This window comes from Passer montanus, unplaced genomic scaffold, assembly GCF_014805655.1.
Source record: "Passer montanus isolate IOZ18808 unplaced genomic scaffold, ASM1480565v1 scaffold132, whole genome shotgun sequence".
NCBI lineage: Eukaryota > Metazoa > Chordata > Aves > Passeriformes > Passeridae > Passer > Passer montanus.
The window spans coordinates 1073824-1089644 of NW_024360055.1; the positions used below are offsets into that span (position 1 = coordinate 1073824).

The 15821-nt window shown below is 47.0% G+C and overlaps 1 protein-coding gene across 2 annotated transcripts; it reads left to right on the forward strand.

Moving 5' to 3' along the window:
- The first annotated feature begins 1306 nt into the window (after positions 1–1306).
- STK38 (serine/threonine kinase 38) lies at positions 1307–14858 on the forward strand. Of its 2 annotated transcripts, none has more exons than XM_039699341.1 (14): positions 1307–1423; positions 3259–3391; positions 5786–5837; positions 5984–6106; positions 7058–7141; positions 7828–7951; positions 8369–8523; positions 10080–10182; positions 10908–10969; positions 11515–11632; positions 11993–12116; positions 12811–12906; positions 13154–13248; positions 14050–14858. In XM_039699341.1, the coding sequence occupies exons 2-14, from the start codon at positions 3261–3263 to the stop codon at positions 14178–14180; spliced, it is 1398 nt and encodes a 465-aa protein (XP_039555275.1). In that variant the 5' UTR covers positions 1307–1423; positions 3259–3260; the 3' UTR covers positions 14181–14858. The 2 variants fall into 2 exon arrangements, with proteins under 2 accessions (XP_039555275.1, XP_039555274.1); XM_039699340.1 differs by lacking the exon at positions 1307–1423 and adding an exon at positions 2246–2485.
- Positions 14859–15821: the final 963 nt, after the last annotated feature.

A 15821-nucleotide genomic window follows, 5' to 3' on the forward strand; every position in this document is an offset into this window, starting at 1 on the left:
TGCTGAGCTGGAATGTGAGAGCTCTTCCTCATCAGTTAGAGGATGGAGCCCCGGGCACCCGACTGTGACAGCTCAGACCTCTGGGAAATGATCCTGTCCTGCCCAGCACACTGTGGATCAGCCTCTCCATCCTTGTAGATGCAGTTTCCTTGGGGACTGAGGGGTTTTTCCTTGATCCCTGAGAGGCAGAGGTGGCTTGGTGGCCTCTGTCCCTGGCACACCTTGCTCCTGTGGCTATTGAGTGATGTGTATCACCCCTGTGGGGATGAGAAAACCACCCTCCCCTCCACGGTGAGCCCAGGCTGCGTGCTGGGAGCAGGGCACAGCACCACTCTGGGAAGGAGGTACGTTGGAAAGGCAGCCAGGACAGGGTTTCCACGCTGGGAAGAGCACCCCAGGAGCATCCTAGCAGCAGGGCAGTGTAGACACACAGTTTGTGATCAGTGGGAGAGGGGCTCATCCCAGCAGGCTGCAGCTGTGCAGGCCAGGTGAGCACTGCTGAAGGTAATGAGCCATGGAGTGCCCAGGAGCGCTGCTCAACCACACAGGGCAAGGAATCTGTGGGGTACAGGGGATCTATAGGGCAGGATCTCTGGGGCAGAAGGAATCTATGGGGCAGACAGGATCTAGGAGGCACGGGGGATCCATAGGGCAGAAGGAATCTGTGGGGCAGAATTTCAGGATCTATGGAGCAGATGGAATCTATGAGGCAGGATTTCAGGATCTCTGGGGCGACAGGATCTATGGGGCACAGTGGAGCTATAGGGCAGGATTTATGGGGCACACAGGTGCAGTGCCTGTACGGTACGGGTATAAAGGGTTGCGCTGAAGCTGAGGCAGGATTTCAGGATCTCTGGGGCAGACAGGATCTATGGGGCACAGTGGAGCTATAGGGCAGGATTTATGGGGCACACAGGTGCAGTGCCTGTACGGTACGGGTATAAAGGGTTGCGCTGAAGAACAAGAAAGGGCAGACTCCCGCAGCCTTCTGAAGCGACCTGATGTTACTCTGTATGAGCAGACGCTTGAAGCCTTCTGCTGTGTTACTCTGTACGGGCGAATTAAAGCACGATTCTCTGCGTATCGTGCACGTCCCAACCGTGCCACACCGACACCGCCGGCGGGCCGGCACCCCCGAGCTGCCAGCGCGGGTGCCTGCGCCCGGCCCGGCGGAGCGCGGGGGCCGAGCCGGCCCGGCTCCAGCCCCCTCAGCCGGGCCGGCTCCAGCCCCTCAGCTGAGCCCGTTCCACTCCCTCAGCCGGGCCGGCTCCAGCCCCACAGCCCGGCCCGTTCCACTCCCTCAGGGCCGCCCGTCCCGGCCGGCTCGCTGTGGCTGCGGGGGGCTCCGGCGGTCCTGAGCCCCCCACCCGCCGCTCCGCGGCCGCCTCGCCTGCAGCTCTGCCGCCCCTCCCGGGGGCTCCGGGTAAGCCGCTCCCGCCTCGTTCCTCCGGGCGCTCCGCATCCTCTCCCCGCCCTCCTCTTTCCATCTTTCCCTCGCTCCCCGCGGGCCCTTCGCCGCTCCGGGGAGCGGCGGCGGTGTGCCGGGGGCTGCGGGCCGGGGCTCCTCGGGGCCGCAGGGTCCCCGCTGCTGCTCCCGTGCCGGTGGCTCGGGCCCCCTTTGTCCGCTGCCGGGGATGCTGCCGGCCCGCTCGGGGCCACCGCGGTGCCACGCCGGTGCCACCCCCGGCCGAGCCCCGGCCCCGCTCCGTGCCCATCGGGGGCTCCGAGCGCCCATCCCGGGTAAGGGCCCCGAGCACCAACAGGTGCTTTGGCACCGATACTTTCGCTTTTCTTTTTCCCTGCGCCCCTTTCTGTCAGATAATTTTCCTGGTTTGTTCTCTAGGCGGTGAAAACCGCCCGTGGCTTTTACACCTCCCACTCGCAGCCGCAGAGTGTCTAACCCCGTCTCCGGGGGTGCAGCTCCCCCATCTCCGGGGTGCAGCCCCCATTTCTGGGAGTGTAAGCACTCATCTCTTGGGGTGTAACCCCATACCCAGGGGTACTCGCAGAGTGTGACCCCCCCCTTTGTCTGTGCTCTTGTATAAAGCCATGATTCCATCTCAAAAGTCTCCAGCTGGCGATGGTCACCAGCTCCTGTCCCACGGGAGCTCCAGGGGTACTCTCAGAGTGTGACCCCCCCATTTGTCTCTGCTCTTGCATAAAGCCATGATTTCGCCTCACATAAAGCCATGATTCCATCTCAAAAGTCTCCAGCTGGCGATGGTCACCAGCTCCTGTCCCACGGGAGCCTGTGAAGTCAGCACACACGTAACTCCTGTCTGGGAAGGAGGAGGTTGGCAGGGCTCCGTGGTGATGCCTCGTAAAGGTCTGCAAAAAGTGAACAGAAAGAGTCATTCGAGTGTGCTGGCAGCGCCCAGGGTTACAAAAACGGGAAGTGTCTCACCTATTTTGTCTGCAATTTCTAGTAATAGTTGCAAAACTCTGTTACCTTACTGCGAGTTGTGTGGTGCACAGGAGAAGCAGGGTAAGGTGTAATTGTAGATTTGAAATCTTTGGGGTTTTTTAATGTATATCTGGAAATAGAGCTGGGGTGTTAAATACACTGAATCTGCTACTGCTTGGGGGTGCCACACTCCAGTATTTATAACCTGTATTCTCAGAAACAGAATATTAAAATATATATATCTTTCTTAGAAATAAATATGTCAGATACTTACACTAGGATTTGGGTTTTTGGATATTTTTTAAACTACAACTTGTTCAAAGGCAGTGATCCTCTGGATTTGGCTGAATTTCTGTGAGAAAACATCTAGTAAAAGTGCTTAAGGGCAACTAAATGCCCTTTTTGCTCATTCCTCAGTTGCTCTCTTATTGGGATGACTTTCAGGATTTAGATAGATTTCACAGCAGAAGAGCCAGGGAATTATTTCTGCAAGGGTTATGGGAAGAATAACTTCTGGATTAGATGTTTCAGTGTGATATTCCTGAATTTTGAGCATTCATTAAAGATAGATTGTGGTGGGAGCAATAAACATTTGCAGTGCTGGCTGAAATTGTGGTTTTTGAGGCACAAAGTTTCTTAAGTTTCCTTCCCTCTAATTTCAGATCAAAAAATGTTCAAAACAGGAAGTTTGACTTGTACCTTTTATTTTGTAAGACTTTTCCCTGCTTAGCTTAGACTGGTGGTGGTTGTTGTTAAAATCTGAACTCTGTGATTAAGCATCACTTAATGGGTATGGATTCTTGTTTGAAGATTATTTGTCATTTATAGTGTTTTCTCTTCTCCTTTCCTGCCAGCCATGGCCATGACAGGCCCTACACCGTGCTCATCCATGAGTAACCACACCAAGGAGAGAGTCACAATGACAAAGGTGACATTGGAAAACTTCTACAGCAACCTCATAGCTCAGCACGAGGAGCGAGAGATGAGGTAAAAATCCTTCTTGTTTCCCTTCCATACTGGTTAGGAGCCAAACTTTATATTGAATTGATTTCATTTTAAAAGCAAAAAGAATAAAATTACAGACTGGGTTGTGTTGGAAGGGACCTTAAAGCTCATCCAGTTCCACCCTTTCTCATGGCAGGGACACCTCCCACTGTCCCAGGTTACTCCAAGCCCTGTCCAGCCTGGCCTTGGGCACTGCCAGGGATCCAGGGGCAGCCCCAGCTGCTCTGGGCACCCTGTGCCAGGGCCTGTCACCCTCACAGGGAAAATTCTTTCCCAGTATTCCATCTATCCCTGCCCTGTGGCAGTGGGAAGCCCTTCCCTCTTGGTCTGTCCTTCCAGAGCCTTGTTCACAGTCCCTCTCCATCTCTCTTGGAGCCCCTTCAGGCCCTGAGCTCCCCAGAGCCTCCTCCTCTCCAGGCTGGGCATTCCCAGCTCTCCCAGCCTGGCCTCAGCCCTTGGAGCATCTCCATGGCTTCCTCTGGACTCTTTCCAGCAGCTCCAGCTCCTTCCTGGCCCCGGGGCTGCAGGTGGGGTCTCACCTGAGCAGAGCAGAGGGACAGAATCCCCCTGAAATGCTGCCCACGCTGGGGGATCAGCCCAGGGGCACGCCCAGCTCTGCCTCAGCAGCACCCCCAAATCCTTGTGCCATTCCCTGGGTTTGTGCTGGGATTGCCCTGACCCGTGTGCAGGATGTGCAGGAGGGCAGTGCAGGGAGCCAAGGAGGGGCTGTTGAGAGGAGTCACTCAGTGCTGGGACTGACCTGAGCCTGGGCACCTCTTTAAGTCCAGTCCAGCAATGGACTGCCCTGAGCTGTGTGGCTTAACTTGGCCTGGAACCCTTTAATTTCCTGAATATCCTCAAGCTGTAGCACTGGGACTTCTGCTGCTCTCCCAGCTTGCCATGGAGTCTATAACCAGAATTTGGAAAATGGTTCAGTGTTGGTTTGGCTTTGCTGCTTAACAAGCTCCCCAGGGAGCTCCCCAATGCCTGCTCACTGCAAGAGCTGCAGAAACAAGGAAGCAATTTAGAAATAAATACTAACGTGCAAAGGTATTTGCTTCAAAGCTTCTGATGAGTAAAGAGAGACTGAGGTCCAATTCAGGTGGAAAATATCACTGATTTAATTAGTTTCTTTCTACTCACACAGCTCTTACCTTTAAAATTTATTTACTTATTATGAGCCCTGTTGTGTATTCCCAAAAATCTCTTTTTTTTTTTTCTGTTTAGGATCAAGGCCTTGTCTGAACAAACAGACTGGGCTTTATAAGTTACTTGTTTTTTGTAACAACACATGTCTGTGGGTGTGTAATTTGGAGTTTAAACTGTGTTGACACTGTACTCTGAGGTGCAGATTGACCCTGTTAGGGATATTTGGGGGAATTTCAGCATGGCTTTGGCATCACTCAGTCCTGCTGAGCTGTTTAATTCTGTGTATTGCACAGACTTTGCTGCTGGAGTTGCTGGGTTGAGTGTGGGTTGGGGTCACTGGTACTTGAGCAAGGGCATTTTCATTGTGCCTGATTCTGAAGTGATAACCCCAAATATTATCACATCACAGCAGCTGCAGAGAGCTCCAGGAGACAGGAGAAGGTTCTTGCAAAGAATGACTTGCAGAAAGAGAAGGAATTTTTTACATTTGTAATGTCCCACACCACCAGGCCCTGTTCAGCCAGCTGTTAATATGACTGGCACTGGGAAAAAAGTTCCCAGAGGAGAATCATTACAAACGTCCCCTGAAGTCATTCCCCTTCTAAAGTCTTGCTTCCTCCTTTCTTTTCTTCCAAATAATCCCTTTGTACTAAGACTGTAAATATTTCTGATTCTTTAAGGGGCACATCATGTACAGACAAGTTTCCTCTTCCCAAATATTTTGAGTATTTCAGGGATTAGGAAAGCTAAAATAACTTTTCTCATCTTGCATGTGAACAGTTTGAGATGCAATTTTAGATGTGTTTAGATACCAATTCTTCCTGGAATAAGTGAAATTTTGATGTTTAAATGCTTCTTATGGCTCTGGCCTGAAGTGACTTGCCAAGCTGTCAGAGAGACACGAACAGAACCCAGATCTATCAATTTGTATTTGTGTTCAGCAAAAATGTACTGCATAACTTGTGGAACTCAAGGCAGGTTTAGTTTATTAAAATCAGAGAGGACAGGGTTGGAATTATAAAACTGGATAGCAGATTCTTCAGAATTAATTTCCTGTCTGAGTCTCTTGTACATCTTTACCCTCGTAACTTGCTGGCACAGAGCAGAGGCTGTGGATATGTGCACCTTGTTAAGAAACAACATTAATGATTCAACCTGGGGTTTTTTTCTGATTTAATTTAAAAAGCAAGGTTAATGATTCAACCTTTATTTTTGTCTCTGCTCTAGACAAAAGAAACTAGAACAAATGATGGAAGAAGAAGGCCTGAAAGACGAAGAGGTAATGAATATGGAAAAAACTATCTTAATGGTTAAATACAAGCAATTTTCTTTTTCTAAATGGAGATCTGGGATCTTTCCTTGGAATTGCTGTGGTCCCTGTGGAACCCACCTGCAGAGCTCTGACTGGGGTCTCTTAAACTCTAGAAAAGAATCAGGAGGTCGGCACATGCACAGAAGGAGACGGAGTTCCTTCGCCTGAAGAGAACCAGGCTTGGACTGGAGGACTTTGAGTCTCTCAAAGTCATAGGCAGAGGAGCATTTGGAGAGGTGAGTCCAGGAAAAAATGGCTGTGTGTGTTTTTAACTGGCTCTGGTGTTTGTTAAAGACTTGCTCAGTTTATATAAAAGCAACAAGAACAACCACAGATTGACTTTAGCTGAACAGTCACGTGCAGATTTTTTTTTACCTAATAAATGCTGGTTTCCTTTAAAGGAAACAGAATGATGTTGAAAATGATCTGATGGACAGCTAAATATAGGTTTGCAGTGGGTTTTAAAGGTGAACTTCTGGGGCTGGACTTGGGGAGGGGTGGAGGGCCCATGCAAAGTCTCTTCTGGTGGCCTGAAGAGAAGGGGCTTTGGACCACCTGCTTTAGGTGTTGTCTTTTTTTCTGATTTAGAGATGGGGTAATTGAGAGGTGTTTTAAAAACTTTTATTCTGTTTTTAGTTTCATGTGAGGTGTGAGACAATACAGATGTTATAATTTATGCCATCACAATCAGAAGTTAACTATTTGTTACTTACAATAAATGTTTCTTGGTCTATCAGTTTTTGCTACTCTATGTTGTAAATGCTTTAAAGCTAGTTATCTAAAATTATTCTTTGTGGGTCTTACTACAATGTATTTATTTTAAAACTTATTTCTAAATCTGTTTTTCTCTCAACAACGTTTATCCTATTCCATAATATTTCTAAGTTAATATTTCTTATCTCAAAGTTTACATACAATAGTATACTATGTGAACTTTCTATTAGATTTGTAGAGAATTCTTAAAAGTTTATTTCCTACAGGTGTGAATCACTTATGGTGCCCTGTAAAAATAACAGCAGCTCTTAGCATTAACTGGATTTTCTGCCATTTCTGTTCACTGTCTGATGCTTCTTTTGTTTTACAATCTGAGATGATTTCATGCAATGGAAGCCAGGGGCTTGATCCCCAGCTTTGTGAGGAGCTGTGCTGGGAGTGCTGGCTTTGATGCAGTGTCTGTGTGCCCCCAGGTGCGCCTGGTGCAGAAGAAGGACACGGGGCACGTTTATGCCATGAAGATCCTACGCAAGGCTGACATGCTTGAGAAGGAGCAGGTGAGGAACACCCCGAGCAGGAGCTGTGCCGTGCACCACTCGGGGTGTGTGCAGAGGAGGAATAGGCTTCTGTGCTTTAGTAGCTAACAATTCTGGGGGGTTTTTCTGTCTTTTCTTATAGAGGAAATAAGTCAGAAAAATCTCTGAAGTCACACTTCTTTTCTAGTGGGCTCTTTGAACACAAAGTCCTGTGCAAACGATTCAGTGCAGGCTTCAAGGCCAGTGTTTTACTGCACTTCTGACTTACAGGATTGGATGTAAATATCAGAGATAGAACTGCTGGAATTCAGACTCAGAGACATAAAGCAGCAGCATTTAACATATTTAAGGCTTTCCTTTAGTAGTACTTCTGGGTATATAATGATCTGGGACAGTCACATGTTCAGCACTGGGATGAAGCTCTTGTATTTTTAAAAAGAGATCTAATGATTAGTTGTATTTGTAAAGAATTGAGATTTTTGTATATAGGATTTATATAATGTATAGGTTTACTAGGTGCATATATAATAGGTATAAAATATATGAATATAATCAACCACATGTTGAAGTTCTGATAGTGTTTCTGCCCTTGTGCAGAAATTTGTCTTTTGTCTTCTCAATATTCAATGCTGTTCAGAATAATAATTGAATTGCCTGTGAAATAAATGCATTTAATAAAACTCACCCAATGCACTGTGTCTGTCCAGGTTGGCCACATCCGTGCAGAACGGGACATCCTGGTGGAGGCAGACAGCTTGTGGGTGGTGAAGATGTTCTATAGTTTCCAGGACAAGCTAAACCTCTACCTGATCATGGAGTTCCTGCCTGGAGGTAACTCTGGAACACAAGGGCTGCCCTCCTTTTGTTTGGGGATTGCCAATTCCTTCATTACAAACGCAGTCTGGGACTAGAGTGCACGTGGTGTTTGTACTGTACACCTGGAAGGGAACAAGATTTCTGCTTTTTAGGGTACTGAGGTGTTTGGGCAGGCTTGAGGTTTCCTGTTTGGGTCTTCAAGCTGCAGGGATTTAAACTTAGCTTTAATATTCTTCTATTTAAACTTGGCTTTAATATTCTAATTCCTACCTTTGCTGTGCCCTGGCTGTCTATAGAGCCAGAGCATATCCAGGTTTGGCAACCTCTGACCTGCTGATTTTAGCTGAATGCAGCAGAAATAGCTTTTTTTCTATAAATGTCTTCAAACTCAGTGAGAGTGGAGCCCGTGTGTTCACCTCTGGGGGTTTCCAGGTGACATGATGACACTGTTGATGAAGAAGGACACTCTGACAGAGGAGGAGACACAGTTCTACATTGCTGAGACCGTGCTGGCCATTGACTCCATCCACCAGCTGGGATTCATCCATCGTGACATCAAACCAGACAACCTCCTCCTGGACAGCAAGGTATGGGCTGGGGAGGAGCCAAGAGGCCTTGTGATTGCTCATATTGACCTGAAGGGGTGTTGACAGTTGTGGAAGAAGATGGTGCTTCTTTATTTAGCCCTGTTCCTTCCAGCTTTTGAGGGATGTGTCTGCCAGATTGCCTGGGAAAATCCCCAAAAGCCAGGAAAGACCCCAGCTCCACTCAGACCTTGAACTCTTCTGACAGCTGTTTAAATTATTTTTGGCTATTTCAGATGCAGTTTAAAGCACGTGGTTTCAGTTCCCTCTTAGGCAAAGCTGTTTCCCTTTTCTCTCACATCTGTTACACTCCCACTTGCCAGCTCTGGTCCTACCAAATGTGAAGGACGTGGCTGTTCCAGTAGCCAGGCTGAGAGTGGAGAATCCCTCAGGATCAGGGTGTACCCCTGAGGGCTGCCCAGGCTGCCTGGTTATTGCAGGCACTTTGCAGAAATCCCAGTTGTTTCAGTGCCCTCCTGTTGCTCACTCCAAGTTTGCCTAAAATCAGGATTTCTTGGAAAGAGTTTGCCAGCAGTAAATAAAGGCTTTCCCACTACTATGCAATGCACTGTTGGAATTACTGCAGAATCCCAGGATGGTTTGGGTTGGAAGGGACCTTGAAACTCATCCTGTTGCACCTTTCTGCTGTCCCAGGGTGCTCCAAGCCTGTCCAGCCTGGCCTTGGACACTTCCAGGGCTGGGGCAGCCACAGCTCCAAGCAGTGTGCCCAATTCAGAATGTTCATCTCTAGACATGACTACATTTAGGACTTTGAGAAGGAGGTGTATTTTATATATACCCTTCTAAAAACTGCTTGTAGTCAGTGTGGTCACATTCTGCACCAGGACAGATTCAATCCCTGAACTGAGGGTGATTTTTATCTCCTGGGGCCAATACACAACCCAGGACTGCAGCTGCCTCTGGAGATGTTCCCTTTCACCCTGAAGGGGTTGGGAACTTGCAGAGCAGAGGATTCCTGAAGTAAGTTGTCACTGGGCTTTCTCTGTGGAGTAGCAATGGAAGTATTGATGGCTTCATTCCCTGTACACATCCAGTGTGGGGTTTACACAAGGAGGGCAAAGGACATTGAGGGGCTGGAGCATGTCCAGAGAAGGGAATGGAGCTGGGGAAGGGTCTGGAGCACCAGGAGGGGCTGAGACACCTGAGGGGGCTCAGCCTGGAGAAAAGGAAGGCTCGGGGGGACCTTCTTGCTCTCCCTGACAGGAAGGTGCAGCCAGGTGGGGATCAGGCTCTTCTGCCATGCCTCAAGTGAAAGAACAAGAGGAACTGGCCTTAAGATGTGCTGGGGAGGTTCAGATTAAATTTTAGGTTTTTTTTTTCACTGCAGGAGTGGTCATGCACTGGAATAAATTGCTCAGGGAGGGGGTGGAGTCACAGTCTCTGGAAGTGTTCAAGAGGCATCTGGATGTGGCACTTGGGGACATAATTCAGAGGTGTTGATGGTGGTGCTGGGTTCTCTTCCAACCTTGCTGATGCTGTGATTTACTATGATAATGCCTTACTTTATATATTTTTTGTTTTGTTTCGTTTACTTCTAGGGCCATGTGAAACTCTCAGATTTTGGTCTGTGTACTGGACTGAAGAAAGCCCACAGGACAGAATTTTACAGGAACTTGAATCACAGTCTTCCCAGTGACTTCAGTAAGTTCTTTGGCTCCAAAGGGTATCTGGTTGGTTGCTCTTGGGTCCTGACAAAACTCATTTCAGTGTGAGGGCATGGCTGCAGTGAGGAGTCCAATAATCAGCTTTACATCTTGAGGTGGATTTTCATTTTCTGTAAAATCATTTCAGTTACTTTAAACCCATTTTCCTTTCCAGAAGTCTGTCTCAGAGACAGACTCTGCTGTAGCCCTTTGCATGTGTAATGAATTGAGAACTCAGTGAGTTGGTAGCTGCTGCCTGGATCTCAGGTTAATAATCAGCTTTATATCTTGAGGTGAATTTTCATTTTCTGTAGAATCATTTCAGTTACTTTAGACCCATTTTCATTTCCAGAAGTCTGTCTCTGAAGCAGACTCTGCTGTGGCCTTTGCATGTGTAATGAATTGAGAACTCAGTGAGTTGGTAGCTGCTGCCTGGATCTCAGGTGTTACTGACATGAATAAACCAGCACAGTCTCTGAATATCCAGGATTGTTCTGGATGGGAAGAACTTGGATCATGGAGTTACATCAGCCCTGAAAGCATGGTTTGCTCATGAAAGGCTCAGTGAGATATTGCCCATATTTCACAGGTTTGGAAGTTCTGAGAGGTTTAGGTTTGGGGTATTGACACACATCTTAAATGAGATCTTTAGTGTAATGGTTTGGGGGTAAAATATATTGGGTGAGCAGCAGGATTCAGTCACAGCTATTGAATCTCCTTCAGCTTTCCAGAACATGAATTCCAAGAGGAAGGCAGAGACTTGGAAGAGGAATCGCCGGCAGCTGGTGAGTAGGTTCCACCTGCTTGGAGATGTTCCTGCTGAGGTGTTGCATCCACATGGAACATGGATTTACATGAAGTTTTGAATGCATCTGAGTTCTGGACAATCCTGAAAGGAAAAGATTCAGGCATTTTTTAAAAAGAAGAGGAATGACTCTAGTTTGTCCTTCATCCATCTGCTGAACAGCTGTGACATATGTGCTAGAGATAGCACTGCCATAATTATTTACATGGATATCTGAAGTCTCCCAGCCAAAATGATCAGTTCTTGCCACTTCCAGTCTCACAAAGGGCTGCTGACCCATTCCAAGGTGACCCATTCAGGACGGTGTTACCCTTCCCTGTTTTCCTGGTGCTATTTTAAGACTCATTCACATGAAGATGTTAATTTTGTCTCTACATATCTTGGAAGAAAGGCTTTAAACATCTTTGCTAAAGGATCTCAGAGACAATCTGGTGTCTTGCTCAAAATAATCACTGTTGTATAAGTTGCTATGTCCATGTCAGGCAGTTTTCCCTGCAGATGCATAACTGATGGTGTTTGTTCCAGGCTTTTTCTACGGTGGGAACTCCAGATTACATTGCTCCTGAGGTTTTCATGCAGACTGGATACAACAAGCTGTGTGACTGGTGGTCCCTGGGGGTCATCATGTACGAGATGTTGATTGGTAAGGAGCAGGCAGGGCAGGCTGTGGGTGGGAATGGTGGAGCAGGACATCATATTCATAGAATTCATCTGTATTCATAGAATCCCAGACTGGTTTGGGTTGGAAGGGACCTTAAAGCTCATCCCTGTCACCCCCTGCCATGGCAGGGACACCTTCACTGTCCCAGGTGGCTCCAAGCCCCATCCAGCCTGGCCTTGGGCACTTCCAGGGCTGGGGCAGCCACAGCTGCTCTGGGCAGCCAATTTCTGTGCTTGGGGTCAAATTCTCAGAGCATCCACTCCTTGCCTGGTCTCTGTGGTGTGTTCTGGCTTCAGGAATTAGTTTTGCTCAATCTAAGATTATATTTTTGTTTCTTTTCAGGTTATCCACCATTCTGCTCCGAGACCCCTCAAGAGACGTATAAGAAAGTGATGAACTGGAAGGAGACCCTGACATTTCCTCCAGAGGTTCCAATCTCTGACAAAGCAAAGGATCTTATTTTAAGGTGCCAGCCCCATGGTTTGCCAGTTCATACAGCACTAACTTTCTTGTCTTGTCTCTGTATTCTGTGCCTCTCATGGCTCGTTCCACATGATGCTACAAACTGTTACACACATGCATCAAATGCTGAACTCCTTTGTCAAATACTTTTGTCTCTCAGGCCATTTAGTGGTTCCCTGACTAAACTGTGCTAAAAAGGAGCTCCCATGGAAGTGCTACTACTCTGGCAAAATGTTTCTGCTCCTTATTTTGCCTGGAGGCTTCTCATGGAAGGACACAAGCTCAATCCTTTTGACAGAGCTGACTTCTTGCAACAGCAATGATTTTGCCTTTGTATGCACTGGAGCATACAAATGTATCCCAGTGCTTGCTGACTCATTTGTACTTCAGTATCTATTCTCAGGACAGAAATATAAATGTCTGGTTTCTTAGGCTTTATATGTTCTCCTTCTCTGCTCTGGTCCTGAAATAGAAAGGTCACATTATCCTGTTGTGAAGGAACAGCACATCTGAACTGTGGCATTGGACATGACATTCCTGTACATAACTTTGTGTGTTGGTTTTGCTGTGAAGTTCTTAGTCTGCTCCATTTATATGTTAAGAAACTGCAGCAGTATCAGTTCAGAAAGCTGTTCCATTTCTGATGGAATGCTTTCGTTTTCATTCTCCCTTCATTTTCATTCTTCCTTCCATCCCAGATTTTGCTGTGAATGGGAGCACAGAATTGGTGCATCTGGTGTGGAGGAAATAAAGAGTAACCCATTCTTTGAAGGGGTTGATTGGGAGCACATCAGGTAAGATGCTTTGCAGAAAAGCAACTGCTCTTCTCTAGGGGCTGCTCAGGCCAGCCCTGGTCTGCAGCAGGGAGCAGCTGACTGGCATTTATCACATCCAGCTGTGGGTGAGAGCATTTTGTTCTCTACCTGAAGCTTGCTGAGGTTTAGGTACCTTCAGTCTTGATTCTGTTAAGACATGAAAAGTGGCTGAACCCTGCTTTGTCTGCCTTTGAAATCTCAATGCTTCATCTGCTCTTCTTGGCAGAGAGAGACCTGCTGCAATTTCAATAGAAATTAAAAGCATTGATGATACCTCAAACTTTGATGAATTTCCAGAATCTGATATCCTTAAACCAACAGGTAAATGATTGTTTGATTCTCTGTGTAAACCTTCCTCTTCTCCTGTAGAATAATCCTTCCTGTTAGTCAGATTGTACTAGATGTTGATTTTGGTTTTTATCACGACCAAATAGCCTGGAAGCCTTGTGGTGCAGGGGTTCAAGCTGGAATTTGGGTTCCAGGAGATGCAGGGAGTTGCCTGAGAAAGGGCAGCTCTCAGAGGCAGCAGAGCTTCCAGAAAGTTCAGATCTCAGCAGGGCTGAGAGCCCAGTGCTGCAAGCTCCCCTCAGAGCTGATTCCTGCTGGCACTTGGGGTAGGGGTGGGGAAGGGTGGAACTCAAGGGGATGTTTTGCTGTGAATCTCTGAAGCATCACAGCATAGCCACACATTTGCTCAGTGAGTTGAAAAACAGAATCCCAGACTGGTTTGGGTTTGAAGAGTTTAAAGCTCATCTCGCTCCGCTCCCCACCATGGGCAGGGACACCTCCCACTATCCCAGGTCGCTCCAAGCCTGTCCAGCCTGGCCTGGAACACTTCCAGAGATTGGGGCATCCACCACCTCTCTGGGCACCCTGTGCCAGTGTTTCACAGCTCACTTTGTAATAAATTTCTTCTATGTGGTCTGAATCTACCCCCTTCTAGCTTACAATGCTTGTGCCATGTCCTGTGTCCCAGCAGTTCTTTCCTGGGGTTGAAGCATGAAGCTGTATCTGCATTTAGGATATTTTTTTCCTTTAGAAACATTCATCCAGTGTTTTGTATGAAAATAAACTCTGCAGCTCCAAAGGATAATTAATTCTATTTCTTCTCTGTCTTCCCAGTGGCAACAAGCAACCACCCAGAGACAGACTACAAGAACAAAGACTGGGTTTTTATCAATTACACCTACAAGCGTTTCGAGGGGCTGACGGCCCGAGGAGCAATTCCATCCTATATGAAAGGAGGGAAGTAACACAGCTTTTCCTGGGACTTCTGAGCCATGGAATTCTCTTGCTGTACTTTGGGTTTATACCCGTAAAAGAACTTGTTCTTTTTTTTTTTTAAGGAAACTTGAGGGCTATCAGCTCTTGGAGGAGACTTCAGGACCCTGTTTTGTTATACACCTTGTTGTTATTAAGGATTTTTTTTTCCCTGCGCCATTGAAAAATTCCACATGTTTGCATCATCTCTGCTGCCAGCACCTTTTGCTGCTTCAGGAGCAAGAGTTTTTTTTATATTCTTTGCCAGACTGTCCAGTCCATTGGGAAATGAGAGCAAGCTTTCCCTTTGGCATTGCAAAGCATGGGATTCCATAGGATTGCATCCAGTCCTGCACTAAGTGACAAACTCACTCTGCCAATTCTGCCAGCACTGTTTGCCCAGCAGTCGAGGACTCCAGGACAGAAGAAACAAAGCAATAATTGAAGCTTGAGACAGACAACTCTCCAGGAAACTGTCTAGTAGAAGGACACAACTCGGATTGCCTTAACCTTACTTTGTAGTGCTGTTTTTATAATGCTCCCTGGAAGCCTCTTCAATAGCATTTCTCAGCTCTGTCACTGTGGCCCCCAGTTCTGGTGCACTTTACTTTTGGTACTAAGTGACCCTCAAGCCATTTAATATTTTTTCTAAATTAAAAAAATACACAACACTCTTTCCTTCCTAAATAGTGGGAAAATGGGCCATTTCCTCCACCGAGCGCTGAGTTTTTGGTTACTGTGTGTCAGGATGGATCCATAAACAATGCAGATAAACTACAGCTGGTCACATAAGTGGGTCTGGAATTAGAGCAGAGGGAGGGAAATTCCAGGATCCTGATCCTTGGTGGGCAAGTTGTGCACAGCTGGGCCAGCTCTGAGGTTCCCCAGGCTGGCTGCTGCTGTTTCTCTGCTGCACCTCCAGTGGTTTAAAGGCCAAAACCCAACTTCTGTGGCCTTTTTGCTGTTGGTTTGGAGCAGAACAGGATCAGAGTGTTGCTGATGGAGCCTGCCTGGTGTTCCCTCACAGAGCTGCCCTTGCTGCCCTGGCTGTACCACCTGTACCCAGAGTGTTCCATGGATGGTGCTCACGGGGTCACTTTTGGGGCACTGGAACCCAGCGTGTCCACTCGTTGGCTGTTGCCTACTCTAATTTATAAAAGTACATTCAGTTCTGATCAGGGTCTGTCCAGGAGAGCCCCAAAGTGCCTTTCCTTGCCTAAGCCTCTCTCAGAAATGACGGCATTTTGGGAGGGAGGATTCTGCTGAGCTTTTCCTAATTTGTTTTTCTAATCATAAGCTCCACGTTGTGCCCATGTGTAGTTAACTCTGCACTTCCAGAGGCAGGTGGCATTAACCCTTGGGCCTGCATGGTTCCATTCTGGAATTTACAATCAGATATTAAAAATACAATTCAATGAGTTTTCTAAAATGGTGTCTCAATTCAAATTGTCTTGATTCCTGCAAACTTCTCTTGGTGCTGAACACTAACTCTGGAGTACAAACAAGACAAAGCTCCAGTGATATTTCACAGGGAAAAAAAAAAGAAAAAAAGGCTTCCAGGTCTGTTTAGTCCTGACTTTCTCAATTAGAAAATGAAACAAAATGGATTTGTAGTGGATAAATTTTTTTTTAAT